Below are 19,958 nucleotides of genomic sequence, written 5' to 3' on the forward strand. Positions count from 1 at the left end.
TCTTCATACGCGTTTGCGAGATGTATAACTCATACGCTCTGTTGTACTCGATTGCTTTAAACATGTTCCTCTTGACAGAAACAATTTTTTTTTTGACAGCATCAAATAATAAGTGTAAAAATAGATCTATTATTTTTCAAATCCCTGTTGTTATTCAGTATGGTAAATTCGAAGTTCAGGCTTTAGTGACACAATGGCGAATAATCAGCCCCCGACAACGAATGCTCCGCGTAAAGATAAGCGCATAGAGCGGGACGAGAACCGCGGCCAATGGAAGAGCAAGTCGGAGTTCATCCTCTCGCTCCTTGGATATGCCATTGGCATTGGCAATGTGTGGCGATTTCCGTATCTCTGCTACCGCAGTGGCGGCGGTAAGTCACCATCAATTCGCCCACCTGCCCACCTGTTCACCCACTCGAGCCAACCGAGCAAACTGAACCAAGACCCACCCACCAATCGTCCAGAAAAACGATGGGTGAGCTCAAGCTCTGGCCGCTCCCGAAATAGCGCAGCACTGACGTCATCACCGAACGAGAGTGCTGCACTGAGTGGCAATGTTTATTTTTAGGCTTTAGCTTTCGAGTGAAAGCTGGCAAAGCTCCAGCACACATGGGGGCCATTTGGCCGACCGAACAGCGACGCCTTCGATAGCTCAGTTGGTAGAGCGGTGGACTGTAGAGTTTCCGAGGCTTGGTGATGCGAGCAGAGGCAGGACTCTGGGCCAAACAATACCATGGCCCCAGATAGCGCTTGCTCTTGTATCATCAGTTACTGAATCGCGATATGTTGAAATCCATAGGTCGCTGGTTCAAATCCGGCTCGAAGGATATTATTTTGGGGTCACTTCCTTTTTCTTTGTCGGTTTCTTTCTCTTTTGCATCCCTGTTTATCTGAAAGCCGGTAAATCGTTTAGAAAGATGTATTTAATGAAATGCAGATACATTTTAGTGAAAATCGCTCTTTATAATGTGTCTAAGCTTTTTTACATTAGTAAATGATTTTACTCCTTTTTTAGCCGCCTTTCTGATCCCGTACCTGTTGATGGTAATTTTAGCCGGCGTACCTCTGTTTTATATGGAAATTCTGATCGGTCAGTTCTCGAGCACCGGATGCACTGGTATGTTTCGCATGACGCCTCTGCTGAAGGGAACGGGAATCGCTCAGGTGGTGGTCAATGCCTACTGCGTGTGCTACTACTCGGTGATCATATCGTATCCCATTCGGATGATCTTCTACTGCTTCTTCAAGAAGGTGCCCTGGGAGGACTGTTCCAATTCATGGAATACCGACGATTGCGTTACCGCGTCTGATGTGAGCTAGTTTATTACAATAAGTATCCGTATAAATAAGTATTTTCGGTTTTTAGATGGGGAACCAAAATAGTAGTGATGTATTCAAAACTTCCGCCGATGAATTCTTCCAGTAAATACCATCATAGCTATGAATTTCATTCCATTGACAGTTAATATATTTAATATATTTTAAAATCTCCTTTTGCAGCTTGGAAGTACTTAGAATCTCAACAGACATCTCTGATTTGGGTGGCATGGTATGGGAACAATTAACTGCCCTGATAATCACCTGGATTCTTATTTACTTCTGCCTAATGCGAGGAATTAAGTCGGTATGTTTTTTTTAAACCACGTTATTGGACTTATCATGCTCTAACCCATGAAATTCAGGTTGGCAAGGTTGTGTACTTTACAGTCCCCTTTCCCTACTTGCTGCTCTTCATTCTGCTCATCAGAGGAGCCACTTTGCCCGGAGCCTGGAAAGGCATACAGTTCTACCTGTATCCGGAGTGGCACCGCTTGCTGGACCTCAAAGTCTGGGCCGATGCCGCCGTCCAGATGTTCTTTGGCATAGGTCCCGGCTGGGGTGGTATCGTCAACATGGCCAGTTTCAGCAACTTTCGAAATAATGCCAAGTGCGACTCGGTTCTCATAGTATCGATCAATGTGTTCACCAGCTTATTGGCCGGATTTGTGGTCTTCTCCGTGTTGGGTTTTCTCTCTGGTAAGAATTTGTTGTTCGTTTGCTCACAGTTGCATTTGTTTGAGCGGTCGTTAATTTATAGAAAAATCGGGCATACCCGTGGAATCGGTGGCCACCGGAGGAGCTGGACTGGCCTTCGTCACGTATCCGGAGGCCATTGCCCTGCTGCCTGTCCCGCAGCTCTGGGCGCTCATGTTTTTCTTTATGCTCTTTTTGCTGGGCATCGATAGTGTGGTAAGTTGAAAGTGTTTCGGAAATATCATGAAATTCAGCTACCTACTGTTTCCATCCGAAGTTTGTGCAACTGGAGGCCATCATGTCATCGATATTGGATGAGTGGTATTGGGTGAGAAATCACAAGTGCAAACTGACGCTCATTTCGTGCCTAATCTTTCTCGGACTCTCATCCATAATGTGCACAAATGTGAGTAGTTCCAGATATGTATATGTCCTCTACTAATTTTCTATTCACTAATTTCAGGGCGGCATGTTTATACTTCAGCTGTTTGACTGGTACTCCTCGGCGATAGCCGTAATTGTCATTTGCCTGGTGGAGATTATTATGGTCGCCTGGATTTATGGCATCAAAAATTTCATGTTAGATGTCGAGTTTATGCTCGGAAAACGGCCAAGTCTATATTGGAGAATCGTGTGGCAGGTCGTCACACCTGTCATTATAATTGTAAGAAGCTTTCACTTCCGTTTTTGACCGACGATATGAGCCTAATGAGAAACATTCAGTTTATTCTTATAACTAGCATTGTATTTATAAGGACAATCACCTATAACAACATCCCGTATCCCCAGTGGGCCATTATAATCGGCTGGGCCAGTTGTGTAACATCAGTTATGTGGATACCGCTCTACATATTCTATATCATGATCCGTAAGCGGGCCACACTATGTGATAGCCTGAAGAAACGCCTCAAGCCTTTGGACTGGACACCTGCGGATCCGCAAGATCGTGCGGATTACGAGGCCTTCCGGAGGCAACGTCGAATGCCTGGATTTATGTCTGACACGGATATGGAGAGCTCGAAGTAGATTAATATGTATACGTAAATTTTTTTATTTGTAACCAATTTACAAAATTTTTACGCATAAAGATTAAATATTTTGGAACAAGGGTACAAATAGAAAATACAATAGTCTATTTATGGTAATTATGGTAAATAGTGCGGATACTTGAAAGCAGCAAGATTTGAACATTTAAGTTAATATATGTGGAATCCATAATATATATGAAGTTCCAAAGAGTTTTAGGTTTGTTCAAATATAATAATTATATATGCATTAATTAATATTTCCTCTAGTTCTCCTCTTCGGTACCATTACAAAGATGGTCTGTCATCTCAATGTTTCCGACGAGATCCCCGTAATGCTGACGATGTTTCACATCAACCGGATACCAATCTGTGGGTCGGCAGGAGCGTTTTAGACGCTCCAAAAAGGTGCCAGAACTCTGTTTTAAGTAGTAAAATGCATAACCAGGTATTGCCAGAAAGGGTAACACAACAAGTACAATGCCTAGTACGAGAAAGACTTCCTCAAAGAAGGAGTGAGCTCGTATGCACTCGATTATGCCCAATATCTAATAGGAAAAGCATTAATTAAAGTTCTATAAACTTTAAGTTCATAACTAACCAGACATATCACAAATACTATTGGAGCTGTATAGCGGAGTATAAAAACTTTCCAGGAGGCAAAGGGCTGGCCCAACATGAACTCAATATCCCGCTGGAAGCGTTTTTGGCCATAGATCCATAAGACAACCAAAAGTAGCAGTAAGTGCAGCAAACTGTGTGCAAAAATTATATCAACACCCAAAATGGCGAAGTAATAGCTACCATGCTAAGATATAAAGAAATTTAAAGTTTTCGGCCTCTATGAAATTTTTTTTATATTAAATACTTACTTCGGTGCAAAAGAAAAAGGAACAGATTGCAAGACCACAAATTGTGCCAAAAGTTACTTTCTGTTTTCTTTTTTAAGCGTTTCAAACTCGTCAAATAAACTTTGCAAGACTGTAAAGAGTTGAGTTGCCTGCAAAATTATTAAAAAATATGTAAATTTGTATAAAAGTTAATAAGCAGAATGTACATAGTACGTACAATCACAGTCAGAGAAGCCATTAGCAACATAGAATAGTAAATAAAGGTCCAGAAGCATATGACGTTTCATAAACCATGTTGCTTCCACGATATCACACCGATGAATGAATCCGACGGGGATTCTTGAATCTGTTTTCTACTCGGCACGTGCGAGATTGCAGCACAAAGGGGAATAATATAAAATATTAAAATGTATATTATTTAATTGATCATATTAATCAACACGGGTCTCTACTGGCGCTTCGCCGACAAATGCACTCTATCAACTTTCGTGCGACTTCGGAATAGTTCTTCGCGTACGCTCTCTCGAAATTTGAACACAATATTAAAGCGCACACATTGTCATCGGCTATATAAATCTAGATTTAGAGTCTGACTTGTAGAACCGATGACCGCGGACTGAACTGATTTGACTGGGCTTGTTTCCCGGACTGAGAAGACTTTCGGATGAGATGCATTACTGGCCTCCAGTAACATACTAAAAACTTATTCATGTTCCCTTATACTCATAAGATTAAAGATAATATATATATTCTTGTTTGGCCTGGCTTTGCAGGACAATCGGATCTGAATTTTATTTAATTATTTACAATACTGTTTTTAAACAGTAAGTAAGGAAAACCCCTTTAAGGAACTCGATTAAGCCAATGGATCCATTTGAAGGATCTATGATATATTTTTACAATAAAAAATATGTTTTTCTATTTCAGAAATAATGTACTACTAGAGTATTGTTTAGTTAACCTCCTCGGTGCCATCGAAAAGTTGGTGGGTCATATCTGAATGCTGGACAAGTTCTCCGTACTGCAGCCGGTACTCCATCTCAACCGGATACCAATCTGTGGCTCTAAAGAGCGCGGATAAGCTGCCGGGTCTCTGACGAAAGTAGTAAATTCCATAGCCAGGTATTGCCAGAATGGGTAAACCCAATAGTATAATGGCCATAACGTGGATAACTGCCGAGGCATAAGAGTGTTCTCCTAAGCACATTTCAATTTCCAAAACCTAAAATGGATGAAACGAGCTCAATCGTTTTTTAAAAGTGTAAACAATTTCAAACTCATAACAAACCAAACATATCACTAAAGTTGGCGGAGCTACGTAGCGGAGTATAAAAACCTTCCAGGAGGCAAAGGGCTGGCCCAACATGAACTTAATATCCCTCTGGAATCGTTCCCGTCCATAGACCCACAAAATCACCAAAAGAAGCAGCAAATGCAACAGTGTTTGTGAGAAAATAGCATCGATCGATAGAGTCGCAAAATAAACAACACCATGCTGTAAAAAACAAGCAAAGGTTGTTTTCTTAACGAATTTTTGTTAATAAGCCAATAACTTACTTTTGTACATAAGAAAAGAGAGCAGACGGCTAGGCCACCAATCAGGCCAAAGGTCACCTCTTGTTTTTTGGCTCTAAGCTGTTCGAACTCGTCAAACAAACTTTGCAAGATTGTGAATATTTGTGTTGTCTGCAATAGATACATATTTCAAAATAGAAACAATAGTTTTAATCAGTATAAAGATTGGGTATTAGGTAAAAACAAAGCCAAATACTTACGATTACAATAAGAGCAGCCATCAGTAGCATGGTATAGTAAATAAAAGTCCACAGATTTGGCCAACCCAATGAGGACAACGCTGACGCAGTGGCCAAGAACAGCATCCAATCGTTAATCACATGCGCTTCGAACAAAGGCTCGGTGAATCCTAAATTGAAAAATAATAGTAAAAATGTATCTATCACTACAATTGCATTTCCTAAATAGTGATTTGGCTCTACCCTTTAAGTAGTGTCCCAGCATAAAGGAAACCATGCCAAACATTATATAAATGAAGATCTGTCCGAAGGAAATAATCCAACTATATGACATTATGTTGGTCTTGAATCCGTTGAAACTGGACAGGGCTATTACACTGCCCCAGCCAGCTCCAAACGCTTGTAGTGCCATTATAAATGTCGAAGAAACCCCCACCACAAATTCCTCTATAGATGGAGTCATATAGTTTTTAAGACCCAGATGCGCTCCTGGAAGAAATAGAAAGCGCACAAAGCACGCTAAAAGTAGAGCGACGGTCCCAATAACCATGTAACGAATGCACTTTCCAAACTTTGCCGGCTCCGAGAATTTGTAAAATACGAATGCAATCATGGCCCAAACTAAAGCAAACAGGCCCGATAAATGCCATGAAATATCGTAGTCGCCAATATCATTTTCAAAACTTTCAAAATGGCTTCTGCGAAAAAAAAATACATTTAGAAGATATAGCAACTTGGATGCGTTATAAATTAAATGGTGTTATACTTACTGAAAGTAGACAATGGATGGAACATAAATTTCTGATATGTATGTCTCGTTTTCGGACTCTTTTGCAACATGCTCAGCTATTGTCACATTACATATCTATAAAGAAATAGTGCATTATGTTTACGTTATATTGAATATGTGTTATATTTATATGTCATACACTCAATTTCACAATAGTGTCATTCTGCCAGGACTTGAAGCCTTCACAACTCCAAGGTAAAGTGGGTCGAAAGGAGTTAAGCATGAAGAGCAGCGGTACGGCAGCAAAAATGGCGTAGTAAATTAGAAGCGTGATAGTCAAGATAAGACTAACATAACCCATGCCTAAAAGAGTATATTCAAGAAATTAAAGTTTTTGTCGAAGCTTCTTGATAACGTACCTTTACAAACAGGAGACAGGCGAAATGCGGAAATGAACCCACTGCTGGAGAACTGACCCATGTAGGAATGGATGACCATGATTGGAACCAAGAAGATAACCATATACATGAGGTACGGCACCATTCCAAAAACTATAAAGTGTGAATCAAATATTCAAGATTATTTAATCTCTGGGGGAATGCACCTAAACGCCCCCAATAAGATTAGGCAAACTATGCAGCACATTCGCTCATTAATGTGGACAGATAATAGTTAAAACTGCAAATTTTTGGCTTACTTACTGCCCATATTAAAAAAGAAATAATACGAGGCCACAAAAATATCTAGTTTCAGGGCTAATCCAAAACAGGCAAAAATATAGTCCGTCGGTTTTTCCCAATTTCCGCGATTAAGGTCAGGGGAAAAGGGCTTAGAAGCGTAGGCCATGTTGATTTTCGACTTTCTTTCGCACGTGGATTATGGTACTTAGTATATACTGGATTGACGGAAACTATTTTCAAGCTTTATAAAATCAAAATGAGGCACTGCTGTCTACAACAGATGCAGACTAACTGAATCGGCTTCCCACTGCAGGTCGTTTTTAGCTCATCGTATTGAATTGATAAGCAGCCATTATCGCGTCGATTTGTAGTTGTAGACACTGAACATTTGCATAGCTATAAAACTTGTTAGCAGTTAAAAGTATTAACAGCCGTTACTAGCAAAGTTTACCCCCTTACTTTGCTAGATTGATAGCTTCGTTGAAAACTATGTAATTATTAAAAAGTATTAAAACGCGTAAGCGTAAAGTAATATATATTCTTAATCAGAATCACTTGCTATTTCCATTTACAATTTGGAAAATTGCCTGATAGGCAGGACATTCCCTTAGTATTTAAAAACATTTAAGTATAATTTAAAAGCACTATTGATTATTCAGCAAAATGAAGGAGTTACTCGTGATGGAAGAACTCAGTTTGGCACTGCGGTAAGCTGTTGGGTCATATCAGTATTGCTAACAGCTTCCTCGTACTGCTGGCGGTGCTCCATCTCAACTGGATACCAATCGGTGGGTCGGCAGGTGCGTCTGAAGCGTTCGCAAAAGGATCCAGTGCTACGGTATATGTAGTAGATTCCATAACCAGGAATGGCCATCATGGGTAAAATCACTAGTACGATAGATATTCCGAGGACGATTGGTGAGGTATAAGAGTGCTCCATGTAGCACACAAATATTCCTAATACCTAAAATAGCAAAAAAGGAAGACATTTTAAAACACAAACCACTAAAACAATATATACCCTACCAGACACATAATTAAAATTATTGGTGCTATAAAGCGGAGTATGAAAATCTTCCAGGAGGCAAAGGGCTGGCCCAACATGAACTCAATATCCCGCTGGAATCGTTCACGACCATAGATCCACAAAACCACCAAAAGGAGCAATAAGTGCAGCAAACTATGTGAAAAAATGGCATCAAGACCCAAGGCCGCGAAGAAAGTAATACCATGCTAAAAATAGAAAGATACAATTAGCCATGGAATTAAATCCGTAATTATATTTAAGTCTTTTAAAAAATATTTCTGATAATATTACCTAATCCAGATACTTACATTTGTGCAAAAGTAAAAGGAGCAGACTGCAATACCTCCAATTAGGCCAAAGGTTACCTCCTGTTTCCTCACTCTGAGTATTTCAAACTCATCAAACAAACTTTGCAGAACAGTAAAGATTTGCGTCGTCTAAAATAAAAACACACATAATTCGTTTAGGTCCATGAACAAGTATTCGTATGTGAAGAGTGTGTTGTAATTTTTTAGAACCTTGAAAAATAACAAACAGTGTTTTATCACCGAAAAATCTGTTAATAAACACAGAATCGATGTTCTTTTCGGTAATTAACCATATATTTTTCAAAAAATTAAACTTACTATCACAATAAGAGCAGCCATCAACAACATTGTATAGTAAATAAAGGTCCACAGGTTCGGCCAACCCAAAGAAGACAATGCGGTAGCACTGGACAAAAACAGAGTCCAATGGGTCAATACTTGTGAGTCGAAAGAACCTTGCCCAAACTAGTATAAAGAGGCTCACAAATCGCCAGGAAAGCTCAGATTCTTGGCGCAAATCTGTATAATATTCCCCTTGGACGCTTTCAAAGTTGTTTCTGAAATAAATAGAATTTTAATCGATCACCTTCATAACACCTTCTACTTACAGAAAGTAGAGTACGGAAGGTACATGAAACAGTATTCTGTGAAAATGCGTGTTGTTATCGGAGATATCCGTAAGATCCTCACTGATTGTCATATTACATGTCTAGAAGGCAAAGCAAGTTGCCTTTATTACTTTAGTATATGTGGTTATTTTCTTACTGTCTTTCTTCCATCCGATTCATTGTACCACAACTTAAAACCTTCACAACTCCATGGCAAGGTTGGTCGGAAGGAGTTGATCATGAAGAGCAGAGGAACTGCAGCAAAGATGCTGTAGTAAATCAACATGGCGATGGTCAGGAAAACGCTTACATATCCCATTCCTATACAATACAAGATAAACTTTCAGCCAGTTATATATTATTTAGTTTTCTCCTTTTAACATACCTTTAAAAAACGGTGACAGCCGGAAGGCGGAGATGAATCCACTGCTGGAGAACTGACCCATGAAGGAATGAATGACCATGATTGGAACCAAATATATCACCATGTAAACTAGGTACGGCAGCATCCCAAAAACTGAGGAATGAAGAAAATTGTAGCGTTAGTACTATTTTTAACCGATATTTACATTAATTAAATTATATTTATTACTCTTATCTGATCAGAGCGTAGGAAATTCCAATATTGCAATCAACGCCCCTAAAATGCATAGTCTAACCTTGGTGCATATTTGCCCTATATTGCACTTAATATAGATACCTATGTGTAGCTAAAAGTCTCTGTTTTTAATACTTACTGCCCATATCGAAGAAGAACCAATACGAGGCCACGAATATATCCAGTTTAAGGGCTAATCCAAAGCAGGCGAATATATAGTCAGTGGGCTTATCCCACTTTCCTCTCTTCAGGTCGGGGGAAAAGGGTTTGTGCCCACTATCATACGATGTTTCATATATCATTTTGTTACGTTAATATAACCCGGTAAAATGTGTGAGGGATTTGAAAACTTTTGTGTAAAAAGAACTCTATCCAATTTCACACGCCGATGGATGTACTTATCATTAAAAGCTCTGGCAAACAACGAACATTTCGCGAGCGTTTTAAATTGGCGAACTAATTAGTAGCAGCGATGCGGACGAACTGAATCCGATTCCGCTGATAAACCGCAGTGTAGCTGATCCCAATGGACTGAGATGCTCATACCCTATCCCGGACCATTCACACCAGATTGATCATCAAATGAACGCTAGATAAATAATGTAAAGCACCAGTGCCATTAAATTCGAACTATTTTTTGGAGTAAATAGTCGGTTTGATATTGTAATACAGTGTGTGGAGAATTCCGATCAGGCAGTAAAGAGTCCCCTAATAATTTAATGTAATATAATACATATTAATTTGGACATGTTGAAACAAATTGTAATATAATACATATTAGTTTTAGCGCGTAAAAAAATCCCGCTCTCAAAAGTAGTGAGTCACCGAAATGGCTTTCTGAAATTAAAAGGCATTTCTTTACACTACCATGACGTCAATAAGAGTGTTTTGCTTATAACCATAATTAATCAATAACTACATTAATAATTGCACGTGTTTAAAAGCTCCCTCTCTCTAGATAGACAAACTATGCAAGCAAAATGATAGTGGGCGTCACAGATTTTTTAAGCTCAACTTTATTAAAGTTTCCGAGATATCTACGTTTTTATGGACAGTCACAAGTGGGAACCTGATCGATTCAGGTGAGATAACCGCTGTAAAGCAAATTGTTATAATCATAGTGCAACAAGCTTAGCTTTTCCACCTATTACAATATGATATTCCAAGAAAAATTGTGTATATATGCATACCTTCTTAGAATACGCATTAAAATTACTCATATATTTATGTTCAGTACATTTCTAAGTGCATCAGTAACTAGTTGACTTCCTCAGTAACCTCGAATAGCTGGTGGGTCATCTCGGTATTGTCCACAGCTTCCTCGTACTGCTGGCGGTGCTCCATCTCAACCGGATACCAATCGGTGGGTCTGCAGGTGCGTCTGAATCGTTCGCAAAAGGTGCCTGTGCTTTGGTAGAGGTAGTAAAATCCGTACCCAGGAATGGCCAGAATGGGCAAAACCACGAGGACAATCGACATCACAACGACCACTGCCGTGGAATAAGAGTGCTCCGATATGGATAGACCAATTCCCGCGAGCTAGTTCAAATAATATGATTATTTAAAGCAACAAGCAACTATAACCCCATTACTAACCAGGCAAATGACTAAAATTATTGGAGCTATAAAGCGAAGTATGAAAACCTTCCAGGAGGCAAAGGGCTGGCCCAACATAAACTCAATATCCCGCTGGAATCGTTCACGACCATAGATCCACAAAACCACCAAAAGGAGCAATAAGTGCAACAAACTATGTGAAAAAATGGCATCAAGACCCAAGGCCGAAAAGAAAATAATGCCATGCTAAAACGGAATAATTATTTAAAATATTTCTTAATAAACAACCTTTTTTGGAAACTTAAGTACTTACATTTGTGCAAAAGTAAAAGGAGCAGAGTGCTATGCCTCCGATTAGACCAAAGGTTACCTCCTGTTTTCTCAATCGAAGTATTTCAAACTCATCAAACAAACTTTGCAAAACAGTGAAGATTTGTGTCGTCTGAAAAAACAATTACTCAAGTTTAGTAGCGTGAAAAGTATAAATAAATTATATAGATTATCATCACCATCACAATTAGCGCAGCAATTAAAAGCATAGAATAGTATATGAAAGTCCATAGGTTTGGCCATGCCATTGTGGACAAGGCGGAAGCACTTGACAAATATAGCAGCCAATGGCTCAAAACATGTGCGTTATCTTCAGCATCAGAAAGTTCTGAAAAGGATAATTTGAATACAGTGAAGATAATGCAAAACAATAAATTGCTATTACCATTAAAGTAGTGTTCCAGCATAAAGGACACCATGCCAAACATAATGTAAATGAAGATCTGTCCAAAGGAAATAATCCAACTATACGACATGATGTCAGTCTTGAATCCGTTGAAACTGGACAGGGCTATTACACTGCCCCAGCCAGCTCCGAATGCATGAAGAACCATAATAAATGTGGAGGCTACTCCCATGGCCATGTCACTTGCCGTGGGAGTCATATATCTGTGGAGTCCGTTAAGAGCTCCAGGAAGGAACAGGAATCGCACAAAGCACACTAAAAGAAGCACCAGGGTCACAATCACCATGTACCGTATAAGTTTTCCAAACTTTGCCGTCTCTGAGAACTTATAAAAAATAAATGCAATCACAGCCCAAATGATTGCGAAGAGGCCCACAAAATGCCAAGACAACTCGTAGTCCTTATACCAATCCGGAACTGAATCCTGTTTCATGGAATCATAGTGATTTCTGTAAACATAGAGTTAAAAAGAAATAATTTATAAACAATTCTTTAAATAAAATTAAAATATTTTCATTGTTTTATTGCTACATAAATAGGAGCACTTACTGAAAGTAGAGCACGGATGGCACATGGAGCAGCTGGTAAGATCTGTTGAGTTCCGAAAAGTCCTCCAAGATCAGTGTCTTATTACAAGTCTTAAATATACAAATGTATTTAGTCTTGAATTCAATTTAAGCATACACAAATTTCATACAGTAGATAGCGTTGCACTTCCATTGTGCCAAGTATTCAATCCCTCACAGCTCCAAGGTAAAGTGGGTCGAAATGAGTTGATTATGAACAGAAGAGGAACCGCAGCAAAAATGCTATAGTAAATTAGCATGGAGATAGTTAAAAATCCACTCACATATCCCATGCCTGAAATTGACATATCGATCATTATTTAATGTCTGTTCAAACTTTTTAGTTACCTACCTTTAAAGAAAGGCGACAGGCGGAAGGCGGAGATGAAGCCACTGCTGGAGAACTGACCCATGAAGGAATGGATGACCATGATGGGAACCAAGTAAATGGCCATATAGATAAAGTACGGCAGTATTCCAAGAACTGGTGCAGGCAAATAGTATATTTAAATAATTGCATTCCAAGATAAAGCTTAAATTCTGATGTATAAATAACTATTTAAACTGTTATCTCTTGTGCTCTATAAAGAGATACAATTATAACTTTAAATAAATAAATATCGACAGAATGAGTCATTGTTTTGTATGTATGACAAATGAGTAGGTAAGAAAAAATCATTAGTAGAGCACCGCCCCTCCACAGATTAGACTAAGTCCGAACCTTATCAGCAATATAATATAGGGAGGCACCCTAGCTTGCATTACTTACTGCCCATGTCGAAGAACATCCAAAACGATGCCACAAAGACATCCAACTTCAAGGCTAATCCAAAGCAGGCGAATATATAGTCCGTGGGCTTATCCCACTTTCCTCGATTTAGATCGGGAGTAAAGGGTTTAAGCCCGGTATCATACGATGTTTCATATACCATGTTGATATGTGGGCGAGAATGGATTTAAACAAATTTTTTAGATAAGTATATATAACTACGATCTGATTTTACACTCCCGCAGAGGTAATATTAGTATATATATTTTTTTTTTGCAACCGATCCGCGAGCGTTTTACTCTAAATTGACGGACTAATTAGTAGAACCGATGCCGGCAAACTGAATCCGATTCCGACAGCAGGCCTCTGTTTAGCTCATCCCTCTTGAATGAGATGCTCATGCCCTAACGCAGGCGATGCACACTTGGTCTTTAATCACACAGTTATTACTATGGAAGTGGGGCATCTTCATAACGAGATTCATTTAAAACCGCTCGCATATTTTAAAAAGAACTGTTGTCAAAATAAAGATTTGTTAGGAAAATATATCTAAGCAAGTTATCTATAGTTTCAAGCTTTCGTTTATCAAAATAATTGCTAAACTGTTATTTCAAGTTTTGTAAGCGTATTTCCGATCGCGACCATAAATTGCCTTTATTGTTATTTTGCTTTAAATTCAGATTATTAGAGCTCTTATATCTGTGTCTGTCTCTCTTGTGTGCGCCTATCGTCGTGCATTGCCAAGTTCATTTCGATTTTGGAACTGGAAACTGATATGCTCGTTGTCGGGAAATGGGATGACAAACAAGACAGCCGCAAAGTTATCAAATCTGGGGGAAAACTCAGACAGCAATGCAAAAGCAAGTAAACCCCATTGCTGTTGATTTCAATAACGCATTGATAATGTCTAAGTTATTGTTTTTGCTTAATCTCCTCATGATTCGGTGCTACAAAAAAAGCCATTTGTTATTAGCGATTAGTTTCAGGTGATAATAAACAATTACCTCATAGGCTTTTTCATTATATTATTATTTTTCATGCATTTAAAAAATATGCTTTTGACAGAGAACATTTTAAAAATCTTCATATATTCTTTAACTAAAATTTCAAAATTATTACTTATCCAAGTATCCAATTAGTGTGACATCAAATAGTTTAAATTGCTGACAGAGATATATCATAAATTTCAGACTTTTCCTTATACTTTTACCAAACTCAAAAAAAGAATAAAACTTGTTAATGCCTAAAAGGTACAATTTTATTAGTTCATAACAATATTTTTGGCCGAAGCTTGTTGAACATTTTAGTAGGAAACTACTAAATATCACCAGTATATTGTTCTCTATAGCTAGCATTTGGAAAATATCAGTACAACTTCGTTACAACAACTAACAATCGCCATTACCAATTGATCCGCTTATTTATATACTAGTGTGCGTATTTGTTATTGTATTTTTTGCGAGTGTGAATGTGACCGGGTGTATGGGTGTATAATAAAAGTGAGTTCAGTTCAGTTCATTTGTCAAGTGACGACGCTGTAAGTATTGAGTTTTGATCTAGGGAGTATTCGATATTTAGGCACTATGTGGTGTTGGCATTGGCATCTATAACCAGCATCTCCGAGATGCCCATGATTTCCTCGTAGAATCGCCGGTTGTCCGCATCCACCGGATGCCAGTCATGTGGTGCGAGGCACTGTTGCAATCGCTGGCGCCAATCGCCATTCGTCCGGCATACCTTGTAAACCATATAAGACATAGCCGTAAGGAGAATCAAGCCCTGACTCACATAAATCAGGACGTCGTGTATGCGATCACGCGTAAACAAATAGGTAAGTTGGAACTGCAAGAAATTACAAAAATATAAGTCATTAACTATGTGAAAATAATTTAATATAAGCACTACTCACCAGACACAGGCCCAGAAAAATGGGCGTGGCAAAGCGTATAAAGAAAATTTTGAAACTTGAGATCGTTTTGCCTAACATAAACTGCAAGTCGCACTGGAAACGAACGCGTCCATAAACCCAAGTGGTCATCAGCACAAGGATTCCCGAAATAAGCAAGTGTGTAAACACCGCCAAATTTGGCAGCTGAGTCAGCTGACTAAAGCCCAACTGAAATGGATAGTTATATATTATAGTATGCACTCAGAAGTGGGTAAAATTCCAAACTACCTGAGTACAAAAATATACAGAGAAGGCTGTGAGGCAGAAGACCAGCGATGAAATTACCAGAATTCTTCTTGAACGCAGTGTCTCGAACTCATCGAACAAGGCAGTAACAACTGACATCATTTGAATGATCTTAAAAAATACAATTAATTTAGAAAAAATTTTTTAGTTGGGTTTATAACAAAACTTACCAAGGCACATAGTTCTGATAAAAATATCATGCCAAAGAACAGAAATGCCCAGAGATTTGGAGTCGTCGTAAACCGTCCAAACAAGTAGGAGAAGCAGAGATACAGGAACTGCATATGATGCTTCTCATCCACATGTAATGGCATCATACCCACGTGATCTGTTGGAATATAGCAATTTAGAAATTGAAATTTGGAATTGGAAATTGGAATACCCTCGAAGTGATCGTGGGCCACATTGCAACAAAGCAGTCCCATTAATCCAATGGTAATATGAGTAAGGCACACCCAGATACTCAGTCTTTCGGCATCTCTGCGAAAGTTGTTGTAGCTGGACAAGGTTATGATACTGCCCCAACCGGGCCCCAAGGCTCCTCCGGCCATCAGGAGGGCGGTGCGAGCCGTTGCCAGGATGCTGTCAAAGCTATCCAACTGGGGCATCCAATAATAATGCAGGGTATCAAACGTGACTTGCTCGTGAATAAGTAAGTATAAGAAAACAGCGACGAAGAAGCCGAACATCAGCACGCAAGAACATCGCAGAACTTTCCCAATCTAAAAAAATTAAGGCTGTTAAATTATGTATATTTTATAGTTTATATGAAATACATACAAAAGCAACTGGCTTGAGCAGCAGGGCCAGAACCACCAGCCAAATGGACAAAACGCCTATGAGCATGGACCACGATATGCTCATGGAAGTGGAACCTTTTGCAGTGGAGGCAATCGTCGATCTGAGGATATAGACAAATTATGCTTAAGCTCAATCTTATGTGATTTCAACTATGACTTGCCTGAAAAACTCTACCGTGGAATGAGGATCAACCCTATAGTCCTATAAACACAAACTATCTAAGTAAATAAATATATAACTATCTATCTACTCACATCGACGTCGTAGTTCTCGTGCAAGGAACACTCCTGGGTATTCCAACTGTTGTTGCAACTCATCCAGGGTATCACTGGGTGTATTGAATTCACGGTATAGATGAGGGGCACCACAGCTCCAATGCTGTAATAGGTGAGCGTTCCCAGATTGAGAAGCAGAATGGCGTAGCCAATGCCTAAAAGTATGCCACATTAGTTGAAGCATTTTACAGTTTGCAACTATTTTAACAGATTTTCACCTTTAAATATGGGCGCCACGCGAAATGCTGATATGGTTCCAGAACTTGAAAACTGTCCCAAAAAGGCTTGGATCAAAAATATTGGCAGCGAGTAAAATAGCATTCCCATCAGGTAGGCGATTATAAACAAAACTATAATAAAAGAATTTAAAAATCAACTATATATGAGAGACGGCGCACTGTTGATATATTATGAGTAATTCGAATTATTATTGAACCCTGATACTCATCATAATTATCTTTAGCTTGCACATCGTGTCGAACAGTGTGTCATTACTTATGAGCTTATCTTAAATATGAAATTAGTAATTTGTTGATCCAACAATTAAATCATTAGAAAAACCAGTTTTGAAGATAATTAAAGTCGGTTAATGAGAGGGATTCTGGAACAGTGGTTTTGATTTTATGCGGGCTTTGCTCCGCTGTTCACCTTATCGCTCGCAAAATATAACAATTTTTCAAAGTGTTCGCAAAAAGCCGTCATTAACGCAGCTCAGATAACCTTTGCTTTAGTTAATTGAATTTTATTGATAACAAACAGCAATGGGATCAAATAAAGGGGATAACCGTCAGCAAATGCACTGCAAAAAAATTATATGAAATTCTTATGCGAGAGTTTAAATTTGACGCTTTTTGACCTCGAATAAGAATGTCGCATTACTTTTATTTTATTGTTCAATATTTGTCATTAGTATGAATATATATTTATGAAAAAATAATTTTTTTTTAAGTGAAAAAATATTGTAAGTGCACTTTGCTATTGTTAAGGGTACTTACGCCAACCGCCATGAAGTATTCCAAAGGTGGAGAGCTCCGAGAAGATCAGCGAACTGAAGGCATGTGTGCAGCTGGCAAAGTAAAAGTCCGCCGATTTGGCCCAACGACCACGACATTTGTCATGCCGATATGGTCGCTCCAGGGTATCATACGCACTGCCCGATCGCACGGCCATGCTGTGCACCTGGCGGCTTCGGATTCGACGGGCGGCTAGGGCCAGACTACCGCCCATTCCGCCTCCGGACTCCGTTTCCACGGGCTCTCCGGTAAAATCACCGGGCAGCTCTGTGCCATGTTCACTATTCTCACAGTCGCCCAGGAGCATGCAATTGTTGAGCTGCTCACCGCAGATGCCCTTCATGTTGGGTCATCAGGTGAGAAGTTGCTGGCCAGGTGAGAAAAGCAAACACTCGCGACTCTGCTGGCTCAATTAGAATTGTCCAGATTCGTTTTGTTCCAAGTTCATGCCGATTTGTTCCGTTTTTGTTTTGCTTCGGTTTTTTTTTTCTGTTTTTTGGCTCTATGACCTAGTATTCAGCAGTGTTTTTCTGGGTCACTTCACGAAGAACAAGTTGTAGAAATGCGAGCTTCAGATTATCTTCTAATTGGTTGCTATTGCCGTCAGCGGATTCACGCTGCACTCTTGAACCTTATTTGAAATTAAACTCGATTTTGATTACTCCGGGCGCCAAGCAATCAGCTCCGATGCTCGGCGGCAAATGATGCTATTTAATGGGGATTGCCGTTCTCAAGCTACGCCAAATGAAGCATTATTATAGGCACCACCAACAACAAAGAACCTAACAACTCACAAATTTAATTAAATATATAAGTCTTTCTACGTAGTTTTTTCGTACAATGCGTATATGTGAGTGCCATTGAGTGTGCAACGATTATATACGAAGCACAGTGGTGCGAAAGCTAAGCAAAAATAAACTTGTAAAAATGGAAAAAAATATTTTGGAATCAATTATATTAATAAGCAAACTTGGTTAAACTTGATAAACAGAGTGCATTGCACTTTAATGCCCCCTTCAAAATCTCCCTAGTTCAATCAGTAAATAATAGCCTATTTAAAAACAAGACAACATATTTTAAAATACATTAAATTATGTACAAAATTGTTTTACTACTACTTCTACTTCTTGTGCTCCTTTAAATAGCTCGTACCTATTCTATTATCAGTATCGCCAAACAAAGAAAATTCCAACAGAAGGGGAAATCAAAACAAATGAAAATGTATTTTTAAAAACAAAGCCATCGTATTGAATCGAATCCAATCGAATCGCATCGAAGCACAACAAAGCCGATAAAACGGAATGTAAGAGAGGAGAAGAGAAACGAAATGAAGCTAAACGTATGGCAAGCTGAACGGGGGCAATGGACAGCTGATGGTGCTCTTTCCCACCCCCACTTGCACTCTCTCCGCTCTCAATGCCGGTGGCCTACGGAGCGTATACTTGACATTGCTCATACGTACCGTTGTCTGCGAGGAAGAGTCAGCTCTCGTGTTTTCTCTGCCCAAAAACATTTCAACAAGTAAAGCGAATAGAAGAGAGGGGTGGCGGGGAGCGTGTTAAAGGGTGTGTGAAAATCAGCTGTTTTTTGTTGTGAGCTGTGAGAATTGTGTAATTCAAGCAAAATTTTCAGCCTCTACACTTTCTGCCTTCGGTGTTTACGCGTATTGGACGCCGATGACGCTGTTGATTTGGTTTGGCTCCATTTATGAGTAAATTAGTGAGTGCACCGAATGCGGCGAACGTGTCCAATTACTCGAATCGAAATGTTTACAAACAAACACTCAAGTGTGCGCAATAAATTTGCGAAAAAACATTTGAAATGGCCAAGAGGAAAGCACAAACAAATATATGCACAGTGAAAAAATGTTAGTCTGGCATTCATAGACAACCATGACATTGGATTTAACAGTTTTAAATAAATTAAAATAATGTAAACTTGATTCTTAACAATTTGTCTATGATCTCTTTGGACCATTAATAAAATACCGAATAAGCTGACTGAATGACCATAGATTTGGGTTTTTTATCTCTCAGTGTGTTTGCTTGCGTTCAAAAGACGCAAAAAGTTGGCGTCTCAAGTGTTGGCCAAGTCTGTGGGCAGTACCTTGCCCACCCATCGCAGTTCCAACCCATTTTCACAATTTTCCGCCCGTCAAGAAGACTATGAATACATAGATAGCGATATTGGCGCCACATAAACTCAATATGTCCCCTTATCGTCCGTTTGTAATCTCAGCCATCTGAAACTCACATTTGCATGCACCTGCAAACAGTGCACTTTTCTATTACGTTCAGGCGACACGTTTTCCAATCACGCACAAAACCCCTGCAAAACTGGCACTGCGCGAGTGTTAATCCGAACCCGAATCTCGATCTGAACCCGAATCGGAAAATGCTGCGACTGCGACGCACGTTGCCAGCACGTCTGCCAGCGAACGACTGAAAACTGAA

General features: G+C 39.3%; 5 protein-coding genes across 8 annotated transcripts; 1 reads left to right on the plus strand and 4 right to left on the minus strand.

Annotated features, from left to right (window-relative positions):
• The first annotated feature begins 90 nt into the window (after positions 1-90).
• Positions 91-3,121, plus strand: LOC117140862 (sodium- and chloride-dependent glycine transporter 1). Its single transcript, XM_033304001.1, has 9 exons — positions 91-371; positions 1,016-1,311; positions 1,367-1,422; positions 1,501-1,624; positions 1,683-2,016; positions 2,078-2,229; positions 2,291-2,419; positions 2,477-2,677; positions 2,737-3,121. Exons 1-9 carry the CDS (start codon positions 194-196, stop codon positions 3,037-3,039), a joined length of 1,773 nt encoding a protein of 590 aa, XP_033159892.1. The 5' UTR covers positions 91-193; the 3' UTR covers positions 3,040-3,121.
• Positions 3,122-4,664: 1,543 nt separating this feature from the next.
• On the minus strand, positions 4,665-7,329 carry LOC117140870 (sodium-dependent proline transporter-like). The gene is made up of 9 exons (XM_033304013.1): positions 7,075-7,329; positions 6,793-6,924; positions 6,573-6,736; positions 6,414-6,508; positions 5,887-6,341; positions 5,665-5,813; positions 5,447-5,575; positions 5,178-5,384; positions 4,665-5,111 (listed from the first exon to the last, which is right to left on the minus strand). Exons 1-9 carry the CDS (start codon positions 7,217-7,219, stop codon positions 4,842-4,844), a joined length of 1,746 nt encoding a protein of 581 aa, XP_033159904.1. The 5' UTR covers positions 7,220-7,329; the 3' UTR covers positions 4,665-4,841.
• Positions 7,330-7,602: 273 nt separating this feature from the next.
• LOC117140878 (sodium- and chloride-dependent glycine transporter 1) lies at positions 7,603-10,060 on the minus strand. Its single transcript, XM_033304024.1, is given in 9 exon segments — positions 7,603-8,017; positions 8,080-8,286; positions 8,389-8,517; positions 8,707-8,844; positions 8,846-8,945; positions 8,997-9,097; positions 9,154-9,317; positions 9,382-9,513; positions 9,734-10,060. Coding segments are annotated over 9 exon segments (1,407 nt in total). The 5' UTR covers positions 9,897-10,060; the 3' UTR covers positions 7,603-7,744.
• A 532-nt stretch (positions 10,061-10,592) lies between these two features.
• Positions 10,593-13,385, minus strand: LOC117150695 (sodium- and chloride-dependent glycine transporter 1). Of its 2 annotated transcripts, XM_033317708.1 has the most exons (9): positions 13,223-13,385; positions 12,806-12,937; positions 12,585-12,748; positions 12,437-12,525; positions 11,867-12,336; positions 11,661-11,809; positions 11,465-11,593; positions 11,191-11,397; positions 10,852-11,133 (listed from the first exon to the last, which is right to left on the minus strand). In XM_033317708.1, the coding sequence occupies exons 1-9, from the start codon at positions 13,383-13,385 to the stop codon at positions 10,852-10,854; spliced, it is 1,785 nt and encodes a 594-aa protein (XP_033173599.1). The 2 variants fall into 2 exon arrangements, with proteins under 2 accessions (XP_033173598.1, XP_033173599.1); XM_033317707.1 differs by having other exon boundaries at positions 10,593-11,133; positions 11,661-12,336.
• Positions 13,386-14,462: 1,077 nt separating this feature from the next.
• On the minus strand, positions 14,463-19,934 carry LOC117150354 (sodium- and chloride-dependent GABA transporter 1). 3 transcript variants are annotated; one of them, XM_033317211.1, is made up of 11 exons: positions 19,759-19,934; positions 17,488-18,043; positions 16,711-16,842; positions 16,472-16,647; positions 16,378-16,418; positions 16,197-16,317; positions 15,799-16,138; positions 15,587-15,744; positions 15,399-15,527; positions 15,132-15,338; positions 14,463-15,064 (listed from the first exon to the last, which is right to left on the minus strand). In XM_033317211.1, exons 2-11 carry the CDS (start codon positions 17,846-17,848, stop codon positions 14,804-14,806), a joined length of 1,926 nt encoding a protein of 641 aa, XP_033173102.1. In that variant the 5' UTR covers positions 17,849-18,043; positions 19,759-19,934; the 3' UTR covers positions 14,463-14,803. The 3 variants fall into 3 exon arrangements, with proteins under 3 accessions (XP_033173102.1, XP_033173101.1, XP_033173103.1); XM_033317210.1 differs by having other exon boundaries at positions 17,488-18,136; XM_033317212.1 differs by lacking the exons at positions 16,378-16,418; positions 16,711-16,842; positions 17,488-18,043; positions 19,759-19,934 and having other exon boundaries at positions 16,472-16,554.
• Positions 19,935-19,958: the final 24 nt, after the last annotated feature.

Source organism: Drosophila mauritiana, chromosome 2L (assembly GCF_004382145.1).
Source record: "Drosophila mauritiana strain mau12 chromosome 2L, ASM438214v1, whole genome shotgun sequence".
Classification (NCBI taxonomy): domain Eukaryota; kingdom Metazoa; phylum Arthropoda; class Insecta; order Diptera; family Drosophilidae; genus Drosophila; species Drosophila mauritiana.

Bases quoted from the DNA above. Each gene is read 5' to 3' on its own strand.
- LOC117150695 (XM_033317707.1), bottom strand. From the start codon at position 13,385: ATGGTATATGAAACATCGTATGATACCGGGCTTAAACCCTTTACTCCC. The intron at 12,938-13,222 runs GTAAGTAATGCA...TGCCTGCACCAG, and splicing joins GATGTTCTTCGACATGGGCA to TTCTTGGAATACTGCCGTAC. The intron at 11,134-11,190 runs GTTAGTAATGGG...TATTTGAACTAG, and splicing joins TAATTTTAGTCATTTGCCTG to CTCGCGGGAATTGGTCTATC.
- LOC117150354 (XM_033317211.1), bottom strand. From the start codon at position 17,848: ATGAAGGGCATCTGCGGTGAGCAGCTCAACAATTGCATGCTCCTGGGC. The intron at 16,318-16,377 runs GCAAGTCATAGT...CTATATCCTCAG, and splicing joins TCCACGGTAGAGTTTTTCAG to ATCGACGATTGCCTCCACTG. The intron at 15,528-15,586 runs GTAAGTTTTGTT...GTATTTTTTAAG, and splicing joins TATCAGAACTATGTGCCTTG to ATCATTCAAATGATGTCAGT.
- LOC117140862 (XM_033304001.1), top strand. From the start codon at position 194: ATGGCGAATAATCAGCCCCCGACAACGAATGCTCCGCGTAAAGATAAG. The intron at 372-1,015 runs GTAAGTCACCAT...CTCCTTTTTTAG, and splicing joins CTGCTACCGCAGTGGCGGCG to CCGCCTTTCTGATCCCGTAC. The intron at 2,678-2,736 runs GTAAGAAGCTTT...AGAAACATTCAG, and splicing joins TCACACCTGTCATTATAATT to TTTATTCTTATAACTAGCAT.
- LOC117140870 (XM_033304013.1), bottom strand. From the start codon at position 7,219: ATGGCCTACGCTTCTAAGCCCTTTTCCCCTGACCTTAATCGCGGAAAT. The intron at 6,509-6,572 runs GTATGACATATA...ATTTCTTTATAG, and splicing joins ACACTATTGTGAAATTGAGT to ATATGTAATGTGACAATAGC. The intron at 6,342-6,413 runs GTAAGTATAACA...TTTTTTTCGCAG, and splicing joins CCATCCATTGTCTACTTTCA to AAGCCATTTTGAAAGTTTTG.